Genomic DNA, 19,095 nt, shown 5'->3' with positions numbered 1-19,095 from the left:
CCTATAACGATGGTGGTCCGTTACGCTTTAGTCCGTCCTCATAGTAGGAGGCGCTGGCTCGCTAGCCTGGAGGTTGGGTGTTTGATGCCTGCATTGGCCGAGAAAGTTCATCCAGATTTTCAGACGTGGTTTCCCCTTGTCAGTGATGCAGGACAGAGTGCCTGACAAGGACAGCTGTCTAGTCCTTCGGATGAGACGAAAAACCGAGGTCTCGTGTAAACATTGGAATAAACGTAAAAGATCCCTTGGCAGTTGGAGTTCGATATAAGAGTAGGCGATAGTGCCGCTGCCCGGGCGAAATTTCCCTCATAGCACACTGTATGGCGTATGCCCGTCTTCAATAGCCCAGCATAGGAGCAGAACAGTAGGACGTTAAACCCCATTTCATTTCATTTAAACATACATTATGCAAGAGCTAAATTTGCCTATAGCAGGTCTTTCTTTAACCCTGAAATGTTATCTAAATTATTAATTTATAATCCATTCTCGATGGCATTGCTAGCCCGCGATCTAGAGTGGATTATGATCCGATTTACTGCATAACTATCCTTCACGATTTAATGATTAAATGGAAAATCCAAACTATGATTTTTGTCGCATCGACTTTTGTAATGATGATCGAGGCTAAGCGGAAATTTCAATCGCTTAATTCTTGGTTCATAGTGGATCAATTTGACTGACATTTTCAGCAAATTGCTTTACATTATCTTGTTTTTAACTATTATAGTTAGAACCTCCAGCACTTTATCGAAACTCCCATAATGTATCTCTAAGCTTTACATTTACGTAATTACAACAATTCCATCGACTGTAATCTAAAATTATAAGATATTTAATACATATTGCATGTCAACATAACACAACGATATAACACCAGGCAGACAGAAAGTAAATAAAAAAAGGCCATGGATTATTATAATATAACATAACGATATAACACCAGGCTGACAGAAAGTAAATAAAACAATGTTAATGTAAATAAAATAATGCTATGGATGATACTGTAGAATATAACATAACGACATAACACCAGTTATGGATCATACTCTGAACATTGTAACGTTTTGATACAGATATTACAGACACTGACAGAAATTAAATAAAACAATATTATCGACTATACTTTAAACATTACGGGGGTGGGGTGGTGATGGATCGCAGAATTGTTAGCGCGTGCGCGTTGTATCATAAGGTCTGCCATTGAGTCAACTGTCGTTTCGATTCCAACCTCGTGGGTTTTCTCCGGGTACTACGGTTTCCTCCCACAGTTAAGGACCCTTACACACAAGCGAATTATTGCTATACAATTGACCCATATGTTAGTCCCGAAATGACCTAGTTGGTGTCGAGTGGGCATAAAGCACGTAAACACAGTGACGGTTTTAATACATATAAATATTACATTACTGACATCACAAAGCCAAAATGAGAAATGAATTGGAGTTTAACGGCCTACTGTTCTGCTCCAACTGGAATAATAAAGACGGACATACGCCATACAGTGTGCTATAAGGGGAGATTCGCCCGGGCAGTGGCACTATGGTCTACTTTTATGTGCACGTCAATGTGTACATTGTTTTTCGTCGCATCCGAAAGACTAGACAGCTGTCCTTGCCAGACCCTCCGTCCTGCACCACTGACATGCCAATGTATATACGGGAACTCGGGTTTTCATCTCATCCGAACGACTAGACAGCTGACCTTGTGAGGCCCTCCGTCCTGCACCACTGACATGGTGAAATCACGTCGGAAAATCCCGATGTACTTTCTCGGCCAATGCAGGGATCGAACACTCGACCTCCAGACTAGCGTACCAGCTAGTACATTAAATGAAAAAGAGGTTAACGTCCCACATATGTGCATCGAGTGGGCTAATGAAGACAGGTATAAGCAATACAATGAGCTATGAAATTATGCACTGCAGAGGAGAAACGACACCGAATAACCACGAATAACACCCGGGGCCTGTTTCACGAAATTCTAACTAAGATAAAATCCAAATTTTATTAATTTGATTGGATAATATTAGATTGATTTTAGTGCTTAGCCAATCAAAATTGAAGTATCTACTAAAATTTGGATTTTATCCTTAGTGAAGCTTTTGAGAAACAGGGCCCCGGAGTAAAGCCAAGGTCAAGTAAATAAGAGAAATGCTGTCCACTATAAGTTATAAAATATATACTACTTCATTCACAATTATGAAAACCCTAACATTGTTTACATGGCATCAATACAGCTTAACATATCGTTACTGCTTTGGGCTTAACACCGGCTTCAACCTTGTGTGATGTCACCGACATATGTTTATATGCTATGGCAATATTCGTGGTATTTCTTGCCAATTTAATATCCGTATGCTAGTACCCGTCTAAGGGGTGGGGGGTATGGTTGGTCTGTTTGTTTAACGCGTGTGCGTAAAATCACAAGGTCTGTCATAGCGTCAAGTGGCGTGGTTTCGAAATCCTGCGGTGCGTGATAAGGAGTAGGGTCGCCTGTCCAGCCTCGTAGGTTTTCTTCGGGTCCTCCCACTGCTAAAGACAACTGCGCGCAAGCGAATTATTGAAATAAAATTGAAACATATGTTAGTCCAGAAATGACCTAGTTTGTGTCGAGTGGATGTTAACCCCCTCTCCCCCCCCCCCCTTTGGAGTGTAGGAGGTGATAAGAATATACCCTTCCGAAATGGCTGGTAGGAGCAGCAATGGTTACACCACCTTTCATTTCATTGACATAATGATATTCATAGTATTTTATGGCATGATAGAGGTCACAATATTTTTTGGCACGATAATATTCATGGTATTTTATGGCATGATAATATTCACAGAGTTTTATGATAATGTTCATAGTATTTTATGGCATGATGATATTGATAGTATTTTATGACATGATAGTACTAGTAGCATTTTATCAGCATAAGCATTATATGAAGCTTCCATTTTTTACAAAAATATCAGTTCATTAAGAGTTATCTCTAACACTGGACAATGTTTATACGTTCTAGTGGAGACAGTTTTAACACGACACACCATTGTCCGTCTAAAACAACACGTTAGACAAAACATGCTTCAATATCCAACTAAACAACAACGATATATAAGATATCCGCAAATATTCCAGATAACCTATATATGTTTCCTTTTCTAATGGGTTCACGTGACTTTCGGACGTTTAACCTAATACTTTAATGTATTTACCATCCACGGTTTCGTACATTTCACCACTCTGTGAGTCCAACGTGGTTGTTTTCGTATTTTGGCCTCTGGCTCCTGGTAAGTTTTGAATACCTTTTAAATTATAATATTCCGTACTGTCCGAACGGGCATAATTCCCGAGATTTATATAAGTTGATTTCCCATCCGTGTCTAAAGCATCATATATTGGTTTGGGTAGGCTGTCTTGACGACGTTGAGTCGTATCATATTGGTGTTCCACCACGGTGCCCTCTTTGTTCATGGTTTTAATTTTCCTGTAATAATGAAACACATCATTAAATTTCTAAACCCACGTGTATCGCGCAGGTTATGTGATTAAAATACAGGTCTATAGTTCGTTTTATTTATACTTTCGAAGCCCTCCACTCACGAAACAAATACATTATACCGAAATTTTGAACTATTAAAAAAAACACGAAACGAAATAGCATGTGTTTTATTCAGATTATTTTAACAACCTATTGTAAATCACTCAAGCACTTTCAAAGGTTAATTACTTTTATAAGGATCTGGCAATACATAAAGTATAGCCGATCGGATAGGACGAGAAACCGAGTTCCCAATTACACAGGTAGTAGCGCCGCTATCCAGGAAAGATTCCCCCCATATCACACTGCGTGGCCTATGCTTGTCCCATGTACACATTGGCGTGCAAGTGAACGAATCATTAACAGTTGGAATTCGAAATAAGAGTAAATCGTCTTCATTAGTTCAAATGGTGTAAGACAGTGGACAGCTTAACCGCGGGGGTTGGATGGCCGAATGGTTGTACGTGGCAAGAAGTAGGGTCGCCTGTCCAACCTCGTGTATTTTCTCCGGGTCCTCTGGTTAATTCCCAATGCTAAAGACCCTACGCGCAAGCGAATTATTGAAATAAAATTAAGCCATATGTTAGTCCCGAAATGACATGGTTTGTGTCGAGTGGAAGTTTAACCCGATCTATCTCTCTCTCTCTCTCTCCCTCTCTCTCTCTCTCTCTCTCACACGCTATCTCTCTCTCGCTAAAGCGCATTTCATTTTATTTTGTACAACATACCTTTGGAAATATAAGAACTGTAAAATCAGTAGAATTACACATATAATAACCAGTGTTCCCAATATACCTCCAACAGTAGAAGCTGCACATGGCGCATACACTGAAAAGATAATAACACCACCATTGAGTTAACTCTTGAATTGGCTGCATTAGACAAAAAAAAATGGGTCTCAAAGCAAGCAACAAGGGATATGCCATTTTACATTTACTGCAGGGGGCGAGGTTAGCACATGCGCGCTGTATCATGACGTCTGTCATTGAGTTAACTGGCGTGGTTTCGAATCCCCGGTTGTACGTGACAAATAATTGAGTCGCCTGTCCAACCTCGTGGGTTTTCTCCGGGTCCTCCGGTTTCCTACCAGTGCTAAAGACCCCTACGCGCAAGCGAATTATTGAAATAAAATTTAATCCTATGTTAGTCCCGAAATGACCTAGTTTGTGTCGAGTGGACGTTAAAACCCATTTCTCTCTCGCTCGCTCTTACATTTACTGTAATAAAATGGGGTTATTCCCCTTTAACGTGGAAACAAACAATGTTCACTGATGGTTTGATATATTTCATGTATTCCTCGGAAGATCACTACCGAGAAAAAGATAAAAAAAAAATAACGTAAAAGTTGGAGTGTTCTTGGAACGTGTAGATCTTCATCTTTCAGGGAATACGAAACAGCTTTCCAACAAATGTTTGTATATATGTAAAACAGAGAAGAATTTTATGCTTATTGTATTTTGTATAAATATCGTTTTATTTATCTTCTAATTAAAACTGAAACTTCACAGACTGCAATTCCAAGATCCAAGTACGAGAAAGATTAGCAGTCAAATAGAGAATTGTGCTAGGAATAAATACCTAAATTCCAAAATATTTCCCTTCATCAAAATTCTAATTTTAGACTAATAAAGATACTAGGACAGCGCGATGGAACAATGCCCAATTTGAGTTACACTCACCAGAATCGGCGTTGCTCTGTGTAGAAGCAGTTGTTGATGCTACTGGTGTTTCACTCTGAACTGGTGTTGATGTTGGAGCTTGTGTAGTAGGTGGTGTAGTAATCAGTGGCGGTGTAGCTTGTGTAGTAATTAGGGGTGTAGTAGCCCGTGGAGTGGCTTTTGTAGTCACCCGAACTATTTAAAAAAACAAAAGGATAAACATGAATATCAAGAATTTCTTTTCACAGCTTAAAATGCTGAACTTTCCTTCAAGCTATTACGGTTGGATGTTTCCATGTACGATGAATTTATGACACTAAAACAGTATGCGTTGAATATTAAGTCGAACATTGTTGATGATCTACGGGACCAGTTCCCATAATTTGAAATGCATTTTTTCGAAAAGCATTTTAATTGCCATCTTAACCCTTTTGTTCTTATGTATTAGGAATATAGCCTTCTTATCTGTACAACCATTTGCAATATAGCCATGGGTTCTGTCCATAGCTCCGCCAAACAACCCCCACCCTTATTCCCTATCGCAGCCTCTCTCTCTCTCCGTCATCCCACCCCACTCTTATTCTCTATCACAGCTCCTTCCCTCTCTCCCCCTCGCTCTCTCCCCCCTATCTCTCTCCATCTCTCTCTCTCTTACCTATGGTTGAAATGGAGTTATATTGTATTACACTGCCCCTCTCTCTCTCTCTCTCTCTCTCTCTCTCTCTCTCTCACACACACACACACACACACACACTCACACACACACATACACACACACTTACCTAATGTCGAAATGCAGTTATATTGTATTACACTGTAAGCCGGATTGGATGAATGAGCCGAACAAGCTGTAGATGTATCTTTCAATCTTTCAATTTTACACGATGAGCTACCATCACATCCTCCTTTTAGTTCCAGGAGATGCGTCTGATTAACAGGTATCTTACAATCAGCAGTCTGTTCCACACAGCATGTTAAATTAGTACAATCACCAACACTACCACACCCTGGTCTATACCCAAACGTCACAGAGGTCAATGAGATTACCATCGGGTTTTCACAAGTAAGTTGGTGAATTGTACAATTGATGGACAACTGTGAACTGTAACATGCGGAACTTGTTTTTGCCTCTGAAAAGAAAATCTTTAATAATTATTTATACTTTCTGGGTTTAAAATATGATGAGTAAAACGACCCTGAAACAAATATCAAAATTGAACAATACTACGAAAGTATTCATATCTTTCCTCATTATTGAGTACGTGCATAAGCAATGCAGTGTGCTTTGCGGGGAAATTTTGTCCGGGCAGCGGTACTGCGATCTATTCGATTTCAAACTCTCAGGGATTTAAAAAGGTTAAAAACTGTCTTTTATGTTCAGGGGGGGGGGGGCGAATGGTTAGCACGCGCGCGCTGTATCACAAGGCCTGTCAGTGAGTAAACTGGCGTAGGAGTAGGGTTGCCTATCCAATCTCGGGGGGTTTCTCTGGGTCCTCCAGTTTCCTCCCACTGCTAAAGACCCCTACGCGCAAGCGAATTATTTAAACAAAATTAAACCATATGTTAGTCCCGAAATGACCTAGTCTGTGTCGAGTGGACGTTAAACCCCATTTCTCCCTCTCTCTCTCTCTCTGTCTCTCTCTCTCTCTCCCTCTTTTATTTTCAGCAAATTTTACCTGGGCCTACTTTTGTTACTGTGAAATTAGACTGCCTATGATGTTTGATGTACACGGGACCCCTTCTCTTACTTCCCATCTAACGTCTAGCCTCTCCACCACCCCGCACTATCTCCACGGCTAAATGACCCCCAATATTCACTGAACCATTGTGGCTCCAACAAATTTACAAGTTTAAACTATTGGCGTCTCTGAAGCTTTCAAGATGGCGATTGACACACCTTGAATTTAAGTAGAAACAAGAAAACTTGTCAACTTACCAACACAGTTGAAGAGAAGACAACTGATGACGATTATCAGGACATTCATTATAACACTTAAAATAGTACTGTCGTCGATCAGCTGAAACAAATAAAATTTTGTTCATTTTTAAAACATCAAACGTTGGACATAAAACCACTTTCAAATTGAAGCACCATTTAGTACCCTTGGTGCTTAAAATATGACGTTAATCAACTTTGTGTTTTATCGTACCGACTTCAGTAATGATGATCGAGGCTAGGATTAAAATTCAATCGCTAATTTGATATCTTGGTCGCGAGTGGAGCAATTTGACTGACATTTTCAGAATATTCCATTTACATCATCTATATTAAAACTATTAAAGCGAGAACTGTCAAGTTTTTATCTAACCTCCGAAAATGCCACTTTAATGCCTGTACATCCTCCCGGGTTTTTCTCCGGGTCCTCCAGTTTCCTTCCACAGCTAAAGACCCCTACGCGCAAGCGAATTATAGAAATAAGATTGAACCATCACTGTGTCTTCCAACTATGCCAAAACCCATTTCACCTTTTTTCACTCTTATCAATGCGCTTTGCAATACAAACAGAATCTCCACATAATTAAATTTTTTTCTTCAACATTCATTCATAGAAATAACGTGGATCAAACACACGCAGCCGTTCTGGCCTCACTCCTCGCTAATGATATGTACATAAATAAATAGATGTATTGTGCCACAGCTTCTTATTTTCGAGGGTTGGATGGCCGAATAGGTTAGCGCGTGTGCGTTGTACCATAAGGTCTGTCATTGAGTCAGCTGGCGTGGTTTCAATTCCCCGATTGTACGTGACAAGCAGTAGAGTCGCCTGTCCAACCTGTGGGTTTTCTACGGGTCCTCTGGTTTCCACCCATTGCTTAAAATTCCATACGCGCAAGCGAATTATTTAAATAAAACTTAACCATATGTTAGTCCCAAAACGCCTGCCTAGTTTGTGTCGAGTGGACATTAAACCCCATCTCTCTCTCTCTCTCTCTCTCTCTCTCTCTATCTCTTCTGATTTTACAAAATTATCGGGTAATCCCTTAGATGTTGTCTCCGTTTTGAATACAATCAAAATATAATCACACTCACATGAATAATTAGTCAGGTAATATACCACAGTTTAAGTTAACGTAATTAATTCAACATTTTCATATGGATAATAGTCGGCTTATCATTTAAAATACTAATTAACATAATGAATTGATCGTGACTGACATATGACAAGTCATCTTATCAACATCCGGGTTTAATAAACATCAGGCAAGTTTTAATTCTATGAACAAATAATTCTCCGATAACTACTCCCCTCTCTCAACTCCACTTGTCTTGGTTTACAAATAATGAAATAAAAATCTGCCTTTGTCATGTGGTTATATATATTTAAATATACAGCTTAACCTTTCATTACTGAAGCAACCGACTCCATCTATTTGTTTAAAGCTTTATTTTGACATTAATGACAGGAGTTTAGCCTCGATGAAAATAATCATACTACAATGCTTTATTGTAACAAGGACAGCTGCTGTCTAGTCGTTCGGATGGGACGAAATACCGGGGTCCTGTGCACATATGGCGTGTACGTAAAAAATCCCGTGGCAGTTGGAATTCGATATAAGAGTAGGCCGTAGCGCCGCTGCCAGGGCAAAATTTCCCTCATAGCATACTGTATGGCGTATGCCCGTCTTCATTAGCCCAGGTTAGGAGCAGAACAGTAGGACGTTAAACCCCATTTCATTTCATTTCATTTTTATTGTTAATTATTTGTAATTGTTTATCCATATTATTACTTCTCTCATCTTGTTAATTCTTAATTAATGATTAATCTGTTATCTGCTTTCCAATTGTTAACTATATATTGCACCAGATTTTTGTTAAATATCATTATTTGCTTGATAACGATATCTGTATGTATATCGAAACGTAGCATGTTAATAAATTCAGAAGTATTATATTCATATAAGTGTTTTTAATTCTTTATTTATGTAATTCTACTGCCGTCTGCATTAGCGCAGTCGGAGCAGAACAGTAGGACCGTAAACCCCATTTCATTTTATTATTTTTTTCCCTTTAATTTTACTGACTGATTATAGTTTCATGCAAGCAATATATACATGACAAGTAAATAAAAAAAAACAAAGGAAGTGTCTCGGTGGGGTGTAAATAAATGAAATGAAATGGGGTTTAACGCCCTACTGTTCTGCTCCTAAACTGGGTTAATGAAGACGTGCATACGCCATAAAGTCTGCTATGTGGGAAATTTTGCCCGGGCAGCGGCGCTACGGCCTACCCTTATATCGAATTCCAACTGCCAAGGGATATTTTACGTGCATGCCAATGTGTACACGGGACCTCGGTTTTTCGTCCCACCCGAACGACTAGACAGCTCGTAGACGGAAAACAACCCAAGACAGATACTAGTCATAGACACATAGAATGACACAAATTAAATAAAAACATGGTAAGTCAGACGGATACAACCGTAGACAGAGACTAGTCATAGACACATAGAATGACTCAAACTAAATAAAGAAAACCACAGCTATGACATTACCAGTAGACACCTATGAATACTCAATTGGAATCACGTGGTTTTTCACACTTTCTTAGTCTGCCGTTCACAATTTCGAGGCACGCTGCTTGAGAATCAATGATATATATCACGTGTTCCAACACAGAATAACAAATGAATTTCAAAGTGAATATCGCATATAAAACAAAACAATTGGCTGATTATCAAGATGACGCTAACACTTATTCCCTCACACAAGCTATTTAGACGTCCTTCATTCCACCAGACAAGCTATCTGGAAATCTCTCCTTCACACACGGTCTATCTGGACACCCCCAAGCTACCCGGACATCCATAATTGCCCAACACGTTCTATCTGTCATTCTCCCACTATCTGGACATATCTCATTCCCCGACACGCTTTGTCTGGACATCCCTCATTTCCACACGCGTCTTATCTGGACATCCCTCATTCATACACACGCCTTATCTGGACATCCCTCATACACGCTTACCTAGACATCCCTCATTCATACACATTCTATGTGGACATCCCTCATTCATACACATTCTACCTGTACATCCCTCATTCATACACATTCTACCTGTACATCCCATATCCATAACACGTTCTATGTGGACATCCCCCACCCCATACACGTTCTATCTGGACACCCCTCCCCCCTCCCCCCTACGCCTTAATTAAACATCCCTCATTCCCACACACGTTAAAGCTCAACACCTGATTTCTCCTCCCACTCCACCCCATGCCACTATTAACTACCGACCTTGTTTGTTCCTTAGTGAAAGTAACATTATGTACATCGCATAATATTAAATAATTATCAACATGACTTCCTTTTGTTGACATAAGATTGAATAGGTAATACTCGGTGAATCTACGTACTGTATTGTCACGACCACTAGATCAGTGTATCTACGCAATCAACAATTGTTCAACAGTACATAGGCCTACAGGCTACACTCACGTCTTCTGCATATTTACTACTTGAGACAAACAAACACGTACTAAACTTGTAACGCAATTCTGTTGGGATAATCGTTAGCATGATATGATTCGAATCCAAACGACTAGACACCGCTTCTTGTCTGACACCCCCCCCCCTTGAAACACTGACAGTAGGGAAAACAAACTAAGAATATCCCGAAAAACTTTCTAGGCCATATGGAAGTAAATTAATGTTCCATGTCAATACGAGTCTATAACGGTCTTAATCCGCCGTTATCTTGCGGTTAAGTTAAGTTACCTTTCTGGACAGTAGCACGTTTTTCGACAATCTTGTGCGCGTAATAAGGATTTTAAACATACATTATGCAAGAGCTAAATCTGTCTATTGCAGTCTTTCTTTAGGACTGAAATGTTATATAAACTATTAATTAGACATTACTTAACTTATACAAACCATAATCAACTCTCGATGTCATCTTATGTGTCAGACTTTTACTGGATTTGAATCCAATCTGCTGCTCAACGCTCATTGATGATTATATCCAAAATTGGATAATTGGATGTTTTTTTAGCATAACGACTTTAGTAGGCTTAAAATTCAAAAGCTAATATCTCGGTTCATAGTGGGGCAATTGGACTGAAACTTTCAACATCTTCTATGTACGTTATCTATTTTTTAACTATTATAGCGAGAACAGCCAACTTATTATCTAATTTGCCATAAAGTATCTTTAAACTAGTACGTTTGAAGTGCATTTTACTTTCATTATAAAACACTAACAGCTAACACAGACGTTTAAACATAGAAAAACAAATAATCGATTACGTGTTCTTAATTCCATTGTTGTATTGTATTTAAAATACATGCATTATAAATATTTAGGCCTTTGATCTTGTTGTTACCATGCATGGTTTCATCCTTGTTATTGTAATTTTGTCTATATATGTTGCTTCAAATTTTGTTATATTGTATTAGCTTGAAAACGTTGAGAGAATACTCTTCGAAACGTCGCCTAAATAAATCAGTAGCTGTTTTCCATAAGTATGTTTATAGTTTATTTATCTGCCCAGTTACTAAATGCCACTTAAAGAATATAAATTTGATGTTGTTGAAATATTCATAATTCATCTTTCACAATATCTCAGTTAAAATAATCCCATGAATACTGTTATATTACGTGTAATATTTAAAGGGACTATCCCTATTTGACCAGAGCCTCAAAAATAAAAGTCCGAGTACGTATGAAATTTAAGCGCAAAAATATAGATGAATGGTGAATTACCATGTCTCAAGATTTCAGCTCAAAATATTGAGTCGTTTGAACGTGAAAGCCAAAACTCCTCATCCGGACACGTAAACCTTTTAAGATTTCGGGTCAGTGTTTTCGTTGGGCGATCTGATAATCGATTCCCGTTCCTTGAGATGTCTATACAGTGGATGAATGATGTGCTGTACTTGATAATGAAAGGTAAATTTCAACCCTAACCCTAACATCGGATCTAGCCCCAAATGCTAACCCTTACCCTAACCTAAATCTCACCAACCATCACGTTCTCTAACCTTATTTACATCTCAGCGACCTTGACAAACATTGAGCTGGCCTTAACAAATAGACTTAGCTATACTTAACCGGTTAATATACTCATACGATCGTTAGTACGTAACTTAGTAGATAAATATAAGATTTAACATATCAAAAAAACAATTTAAAACAAACACGAACATACCGTAGTTTTCTTCTTTGGTTATGATATAAATAATTCGTCCATCTATAGTAACAAATAATCCATTATTATTCCCATACGAATGTTAAAACTAATGTCGCTACGACCTGATAGATGAGTATAATATTAAACTTTAATGACCCCGTCAACCAATTGTAAATAGGGGAAGACGGATCTTCACTGATTCGTTCAAAATACGTCATTAACTATAAGTATTGCAATTACGGAAATGAGATAGTATGTGTAAAGGGTCGATTGTACTTATAAGAGAGAGAGAGAGAGGGGTGTCAACGTGCACTTATAGGAGAGAAATGAAATGAAATGAAATGGGGTTTAACGTCCTACTGTTTTGCTCCGAAATGGGCTAATGAAGACGGACATACGCCATACAGTGTGCTATGAGGGAAATTTTGTCAAGGGATCATTTGCGTGCACGTCAATGTGTACACAGGACCTCGGTTTTTCGTCTCATCCGAATGACTAGACAGCTGTCCTTGTCAGGCCCTCCGTCCTGCATCAATGACAAGGGGGAACCACGCCGGAAAATCTGGATTAACTTTCTCGGCCTCCAGACTAGCGAGCCAGCGTCTTACCTACTTAGCCACCGTGACCCCCCTTATAACCCTTATAAGAGAGAGAGAGAGAGAGAGAGAGAGGGGGTCAACGTGCACACGCCACAAACTAGGTCATTTCGGGAATAATTCGCTTGCGGGTAGGTGTCTTTAGCAGTGGTGGGAGAAACCGGAGGACCCTGAAAAATCTCACAGGGCGACCGTACCTCTTGCCATGTTCAAGCAGGAGAATCGAAACCACGCCACTGGAACGCGTCAAACCACTAGACCATCCAACCATCTTTATTTTAAAATAAACGCGTTGGTGCTGTCATCTATACGGGGTTTGGTTTAAGGACTTGAGTTCAACCTCGAATTTCATTGCGTGTACATTCGTTATGTATTGCTCGTCGATAAGTACACTGTAACAAAAAAAAAACAAAAACAAAAACAAAAAACGAAAAAAAAATTCGTGAAAAACTTCAAAAGTTCGGGAAACAAAACTTAACAAGAAAATTTTATCCATATTTGTTTTCCCTGAAATTTACAGAAATTATTTTAATTGACATAAATTCCATTTTTCAAATACCCCCAAAAAAACCCAAATCCTAATCATTTCCAGAAAATATTTCCCATTTTTAAAACTTATCTCAAAATCAATCAACCTCCCCCACTGCTAAAGACCCCTACGCGCAAGCGAATTATTGAATAAAATCGAACCATATGTTAATCTCGAAATGATTATTCTAAGAGTGAACTTCGCATGTGCAAACAGAAATAATCCGTTAATTCCATGTCATTCCACCGTTTATTCCGTAAAATAACAGCATTAAGTCCATTATAGAATGGAATAAAGATTGTACCCCTACATTTTACGGAAATTTCCAGTTTACTACTGAATATTTCATAGAAATACATAAAACACCTAATTTGAAGAAATAATTCACACTTTTAACACATTTTCTCCAAAAAAAAACAACATCAATTAACAGAAAAAAAAGAGTTAAACTACGAAATTCGACCACATAAAAACTGGATCATTTTTACAATGTAGAGGCTAAGTATTCCGAAACCAGACAAATTTCATCTCTGACGTTCCCTTACTCTTGATTGTGTTTTTAGGTTATTCTCAATGGCTCCATTATCTACAAAAAATGCATATTTAACGTCTTCGTGAATGTGTGACGATTTAGCTGCGTTGGATGTATATATATCGTTGCCTGCCAAACTAATTTTCTTGGTAAATTTTTATCATGATTTTTATAATTATAAACATAATTATTATTACATTTATTATTATTATTATTTTTATTATTCATTGTTGTAGTCACAAACGTGTTTATATCTGGTTTTACAATACAATACAAACATTATAAAAGATAAAGAGTGTATGAATTAAATGAAAAGACATTGAAACAGGGTTTAACGTCCTAATGTTCTGCTCCGACTGGGCTAATGAAGACGGGCATACGCCATACAGTGTAAGTCTTACCCCACGAGTCACCGTGGATCCGTGTATGAATTAAAATGTTAAATACAATAATAAACAATATTACGATGTCATTTACTGACGAATTAAGTCATTAATATATATGAATCATTAAGGATTGGTTGAAGTTAAACCTTATTTCCGATTTAGTTTGACAAAGTACTGGTTTGGTGTGTAATCCACGATGCATCGTTTCAACATGATAGAGATAAATTTACCGGGAAGTGAATACTTATAGATAAGTAGACGACCTAGTTATACATTACAAAAAGCTTTTATCACAATAAAGTCAACATTGTAATTTGATTGTTTGCGGATATGTAAAGATATGAATGACACTGTATAACATAACTTAGGTTTAACGTCCTACTGTTCTGTTCCGACTGGGCTAATGAAGACGAGCATACGGCATACAGTGTGCTATGAAATAAATTGTGCCCGGGCAGCGGCACTACGACCTACTCTTATATCGAATTCCAACTGTCAATGTGTACACGGGATCTGGGTTTTTCGCCCCATCTGAACGATTAGACAGTTGTCCTTGTCAGACTGCTCTAATGACAAGGGGGAAACCACGTCGGACAATCCCGATGAACTTTCTCGGCTAGTGCAGGGATCGCACACGCGACCTCCAGGCTAGCGAGCTAGCGTCTTACGCACCTAGCCTCCGTGGATACCACATTGTTTGAAACTATACACGCTGTTTGTTTTAAAGCCCCAGTCATGACTACTGCATTTGTCGGACAATATCTTATTTTACACGACTTTAAATTAATTAGTAACAATATCCCTATCGATCGGTGGGGTGGGGGTAGGGTTGGGTGTGGATGGCCGAATGGTTAGCATATGGCGCGGTATCATAAAGTCTGCCATTGAGTCAACTGGCGTGGTTTCGAATCCCTGGTTGTACGTGACAAGAAGTAGGGTCGCCTGTCCAACCTCGTGGGTTTTCTCTGGGTTCTCCGGTTTCCCCACTGATAAAGACCCCTACGCGCAAGCGAATTATTGTAATAAAATTGAATCACGTGTTAGTCCCGAAATGACCTAGTTTGTGTTGAGTGGACGTTAAACCCCATTTCTCTCTCTCTCTCTCTCCCTATCAATCTGACTTAAACGAGTATGATCAAAATATTTTTCCTACCACCTATAGCTGGATTCTGCTTGTTTATATCATCTGACCGTCTTTATATCGTCCCGTGTACACATTGACGTGCACGTAAAATCTGATATAAGAGTAGGCCGTAGTGTCGCTGCCAGGGCACAATTTCCCTCATAGCATACTGTATGGAGCAAAACAGTAGGACGTTAAATCCCATTTCATTTCATTTAATTGCAAACGACATTTCGGTTCGTAAACACGTTGTACTATTGTGTTAGTAAGACACGTTTTCTGAACCATAAATAAGGGGTGTTGGGTGGTCTAGTGGTTTAACGCGTGCGCCTGAAACCATAAGGTCTGTCATTCAGTGAAGTGGTGTGGTTTCGATTCCCCGCTTGTACGTTACAAGGAGTAGGGTCGCCTGTCCAACTTCATAGGTTTTCGCCAGGTCCTCCGGATTCCTCCCACTGCTAAATAAATACCCATATTTTCGCTGTAATTCTATTCAAACAAAATACACAGAACATAACTTCATTGTTCAATTAAGAGTTATCCCCCTTTAAACAACATTATCTTCAGATATGGAATGAAATGAAGTGGGGTTTAGCGTCCAGCTGGTCTGCACCGACTGGGCTAATTTGCATTAGACCTACTTTGTCTCTAGCGGAAATAGAAAGCGGGCATCACGTTAATGTTACGCGTCCATGTCGTAGTCACATAATTCGGAATTCATAGTTTATTTATGGCTAATCCCGAAAATCCAGGGGGGGGGGGGGGATGGCCTAATGGTTAGCACGTGCGTGCTGTATCACACGGCCTGTCATTGAGTCAACTGGCGTGGTTTCCAATCCCCGGTTGTACGTGACAAGGAGTAGGATCGCCTGTCCAACCTCGTGGGTTTTCTCCGGGGCCTCCGGTTTCCTCCCAATGCTAAAGACCCCTACGCCCAAGCGAACTAATGAAATAAACTTAACCATATCTTAGTCCCGAAATGACCTAGTTTGTGTCGAGTGGAAGTTAATCCCCATTTCTCCCTCTCTCCCGATTATCCAGACACGTCAACCATAGAGGTTCTATGAACGACATTTCGCCAGGACAGTAACTGAATTGTATCTATCAAGGGTTCTTTTACGTACACGCCAGGGTATATACCGACACCAGTCCCACCCGAACGATCAGACTCTTCGTCCCGCGAACCGCAGACAATCATGATGACCTTTCTCTGGCAAAACCTTGCATGAATCGAACAAAAGGTCTCCATGTCTTGGTTTCCTACTAAACTACGTGATTAATTATTATAAAACATGAATTATATTATACTTACATTAACAATAAGAGAGAGAGAGAGAGAGAGAAATGGGGTTTAACGTCCACTCGACACAAACTAGGTCATTTCGGGACTAACATATGGTTTAATTTTATTTCAATAATTCGCTTGCGCGTATGGGTCTTTAGCAGTGGGAGGAAACCGGAGGACCCGGAGAAAACCCACGAGACAGGACAGGCGACCCTACTCCTTGTCACGTACAACCGGGGATTCGAAACCACGCCAGTTGACTCAATGACAGGTCTTATGATACAGCACGCACGTGCTAACCATTCGGCCACCCCCCCCCCCCCACATTAACAATAAACGGAAACGAATTTTACTTCATGCTGTTGACTGTGTATAGCTGTAAGAGATTCAAAGTTTTATTTTGTTGTCAAATTTGTTAATTTCAGCACATGTTGCCTCTTTAACCACTTTTTGTTTGGAGAATCTAAAAACAATATTACTATTTGTTGTTCCACCACTCAAATGCACTGGTGGAGACATATCGCTCTACCAAGCTTCCCGTCGACCGCCGTATTGAATTATATTGATTATAATTGAACACAACTACGTTTGTGTCTTTTGTAATTCGCTGGGGAAGAAATTATCCCTTCCTGCCTAACGGAGGGTACCGTGTTATTACATGAACGGGAATAGAAATTCGAACGATTTAAATATAGATATTTTATTAAAACCTTCATTATTTTTGTACATGTATTGATAAAAGGTATTCAAATTCAAATATATAAATACAAAATTACCAAAATAGTTTAGTAGAACGTGGACCTCGCCAGTTGATGATGTGTTGTCATGGATACCGTAGTAATTCTAGGAGGGCAGCACTATATAATAAAACATGACTGGTGATGAAAAACTGCGGGTTGGGATGACCTAGTCGTCTGAAGTGTCGCGCTTCCAATTCTAGCTGATCGGTCATCTCGTGGATTTACTCCGGATACTCAAATTTCCTCCCACAGGAAAGAACCTTGCGCGTGCGCTCAGCAAAATAAAATAAGACAACATGTCTGCGATATCACCATCGATGGAAGCGGACGTTAAACACTAATAAAAGAAGAAAGTGATGAAACCCGACACATTACTTGGAAACTTTTGTTTGAGCTCATAAAATGTAAGTTGTCAATCCTCAAGAAACCTCGACTTTATTTTTATCGTTAAAAAATGAACATGCATTTATTTATTTTACTGCTAATTTTCAGTTTCAAGGAGATTTCCTTAAATATAATTTTATTTAACTGCTCACTGTGTTGATGTTACCCATATTATAATAACCAGTTTGTTCTCGTGTATTTCAAGAATCATAAACAACAGTTGGTTGATCTGTTGTTCCTCTTGGTACCGCGTCATAAAAATTAAACAGCATTCAGTTTATTGCTATTTTAAGTTTAAGGGGCGTGTCTTAGATATATAATTTACATGTTTAAGTATACCACTTTTTTCCAACCATTACTACAACTTCAGTGAGCAGTTGTCCGTTGTTATCTTGGAAATACATTTCTACCATTGGTTGGGGCTTCTTGTATAGTAGTACTTGACATACCACGGAATCTCACGATATGAATTGCTACGCTGTTATAGGTGGATGCGCTGGTGATATCCTTTGATAGAATAAAGAGTGTAGGCTTTTGTATACATTTCGTTTTTTTTTCTGTCATGGACCAACCAAGTTAAAAGGGATAACACTAATTACAGACGAACGGGGTTTAAGATATAAAGTACGGTGGGTCAAAAGAGACAATCAAATGCGTCCCTCTTTCAACCTGTATGCATGTATTTGTAGGTTTAGTGAAGACAATTTTTGTTGGTTGCGAAGTTCCAAGCTTAATAGCCCCTGTTAGCTCCTTCGTCTTTAGCAATGTTTAAAATATATAGTGCGATCAGTCATAAGGGTCAATCAAAGGCTACCACCCTCTCTCAACCTGAATGCATGTATTTTTAGGTTTATTCCAGAATCACCGAGATGGCTAGCATCACAAGGAAAGAGGGGGCAAGCTGAAACGATTCTTCGTAAGGCTGCTGGAGTGAATAAAGTAGAACTTTCAGTTAAACTGTTTGATGAACATACTCTAGATACCGGACCTCAGGCTAAAGTTTATGAAATGTTTACATCACCAGTTTTACTCGTCAGAACCCTGATTATCTTCTTTAACTGGTAATATATTCTGGTCTTTGGGGGGAGATTCGGTGACTCATTGGTTCTGACCGGGGAGAGAGAGAGATGGGATTTAATGTCCACTCGACACAAGCTAGGCCATTTCTTGTTGAATTGAATTTGGCTTTAAGTTTAACACCCCTGGTC

The 19,095-nt window shown here is 39.1% G+C and overlaps 1 protein-coding gene across 4 annotated transcripts; it reads right to left on the bottom strand.

Annotated features, from left to right (window-relative positions):
- Window positions 1-809: 809 nt before the first annotated feature.
- Window positions 810-12,472, bottom strand: LOC126810267 (uncharacterized). Of its 4 annotated transcripts, none has more exons than XM_050535295.1 (6): window positions 12,331-12,472; window positions 7,118-7,199; window positions 5,964-6,311; window positions 5,203-5,376; window positions 4,252-4,351; window positions 810-3,469 (listed from the first exon to the last, which is right to left on the bottom strand). In XM_050535295.1, exons 2-6 carry the CDS (start codon window positions 7,164-7,166, stop codon window positions 3,172-3,174), a joined length of 969 nt encoding a protein of 322 aa, XP_050391252.1. In that variant the 5' UTR covers window positions 7,167-7,199; window positions 12,331-12,472; the 3' UTR covers window positions 810-3,171. The 4 variants fall into 4 exon arrangements, with proteins under 4 accessions (XP_050391252.1, XP_055955049.1, XP_050391253.1 ...); XM_056099074.1 differs by lacking the exon at window positions 12,331-12,472 and adding an exon at window positions 10,421-10,441; XM_050535296.2 differs by lacking the exon at window positions 12,331-12,472 and adding an exon at window positions 8,213-8,399.
- Between the last annotated feature and the right edge of the window lie 6,623 nt (window positions 12,473-19,095).

Source organism: Patella vulgata, chromosome 2 (genome assembly GCF_932274485.2).
Source record: "Patella vulgata chromosome 2, xgPatVulg1.2, whole genome shotgun sequence".
NCBI lineage: Eukaryota > Metazoa > Mollusca > Gastropoda > Patellidae > Patella > Patella vulgata.
This window is presented reverse-complemented; position numbering and strand designations above follow the sequence as displayed.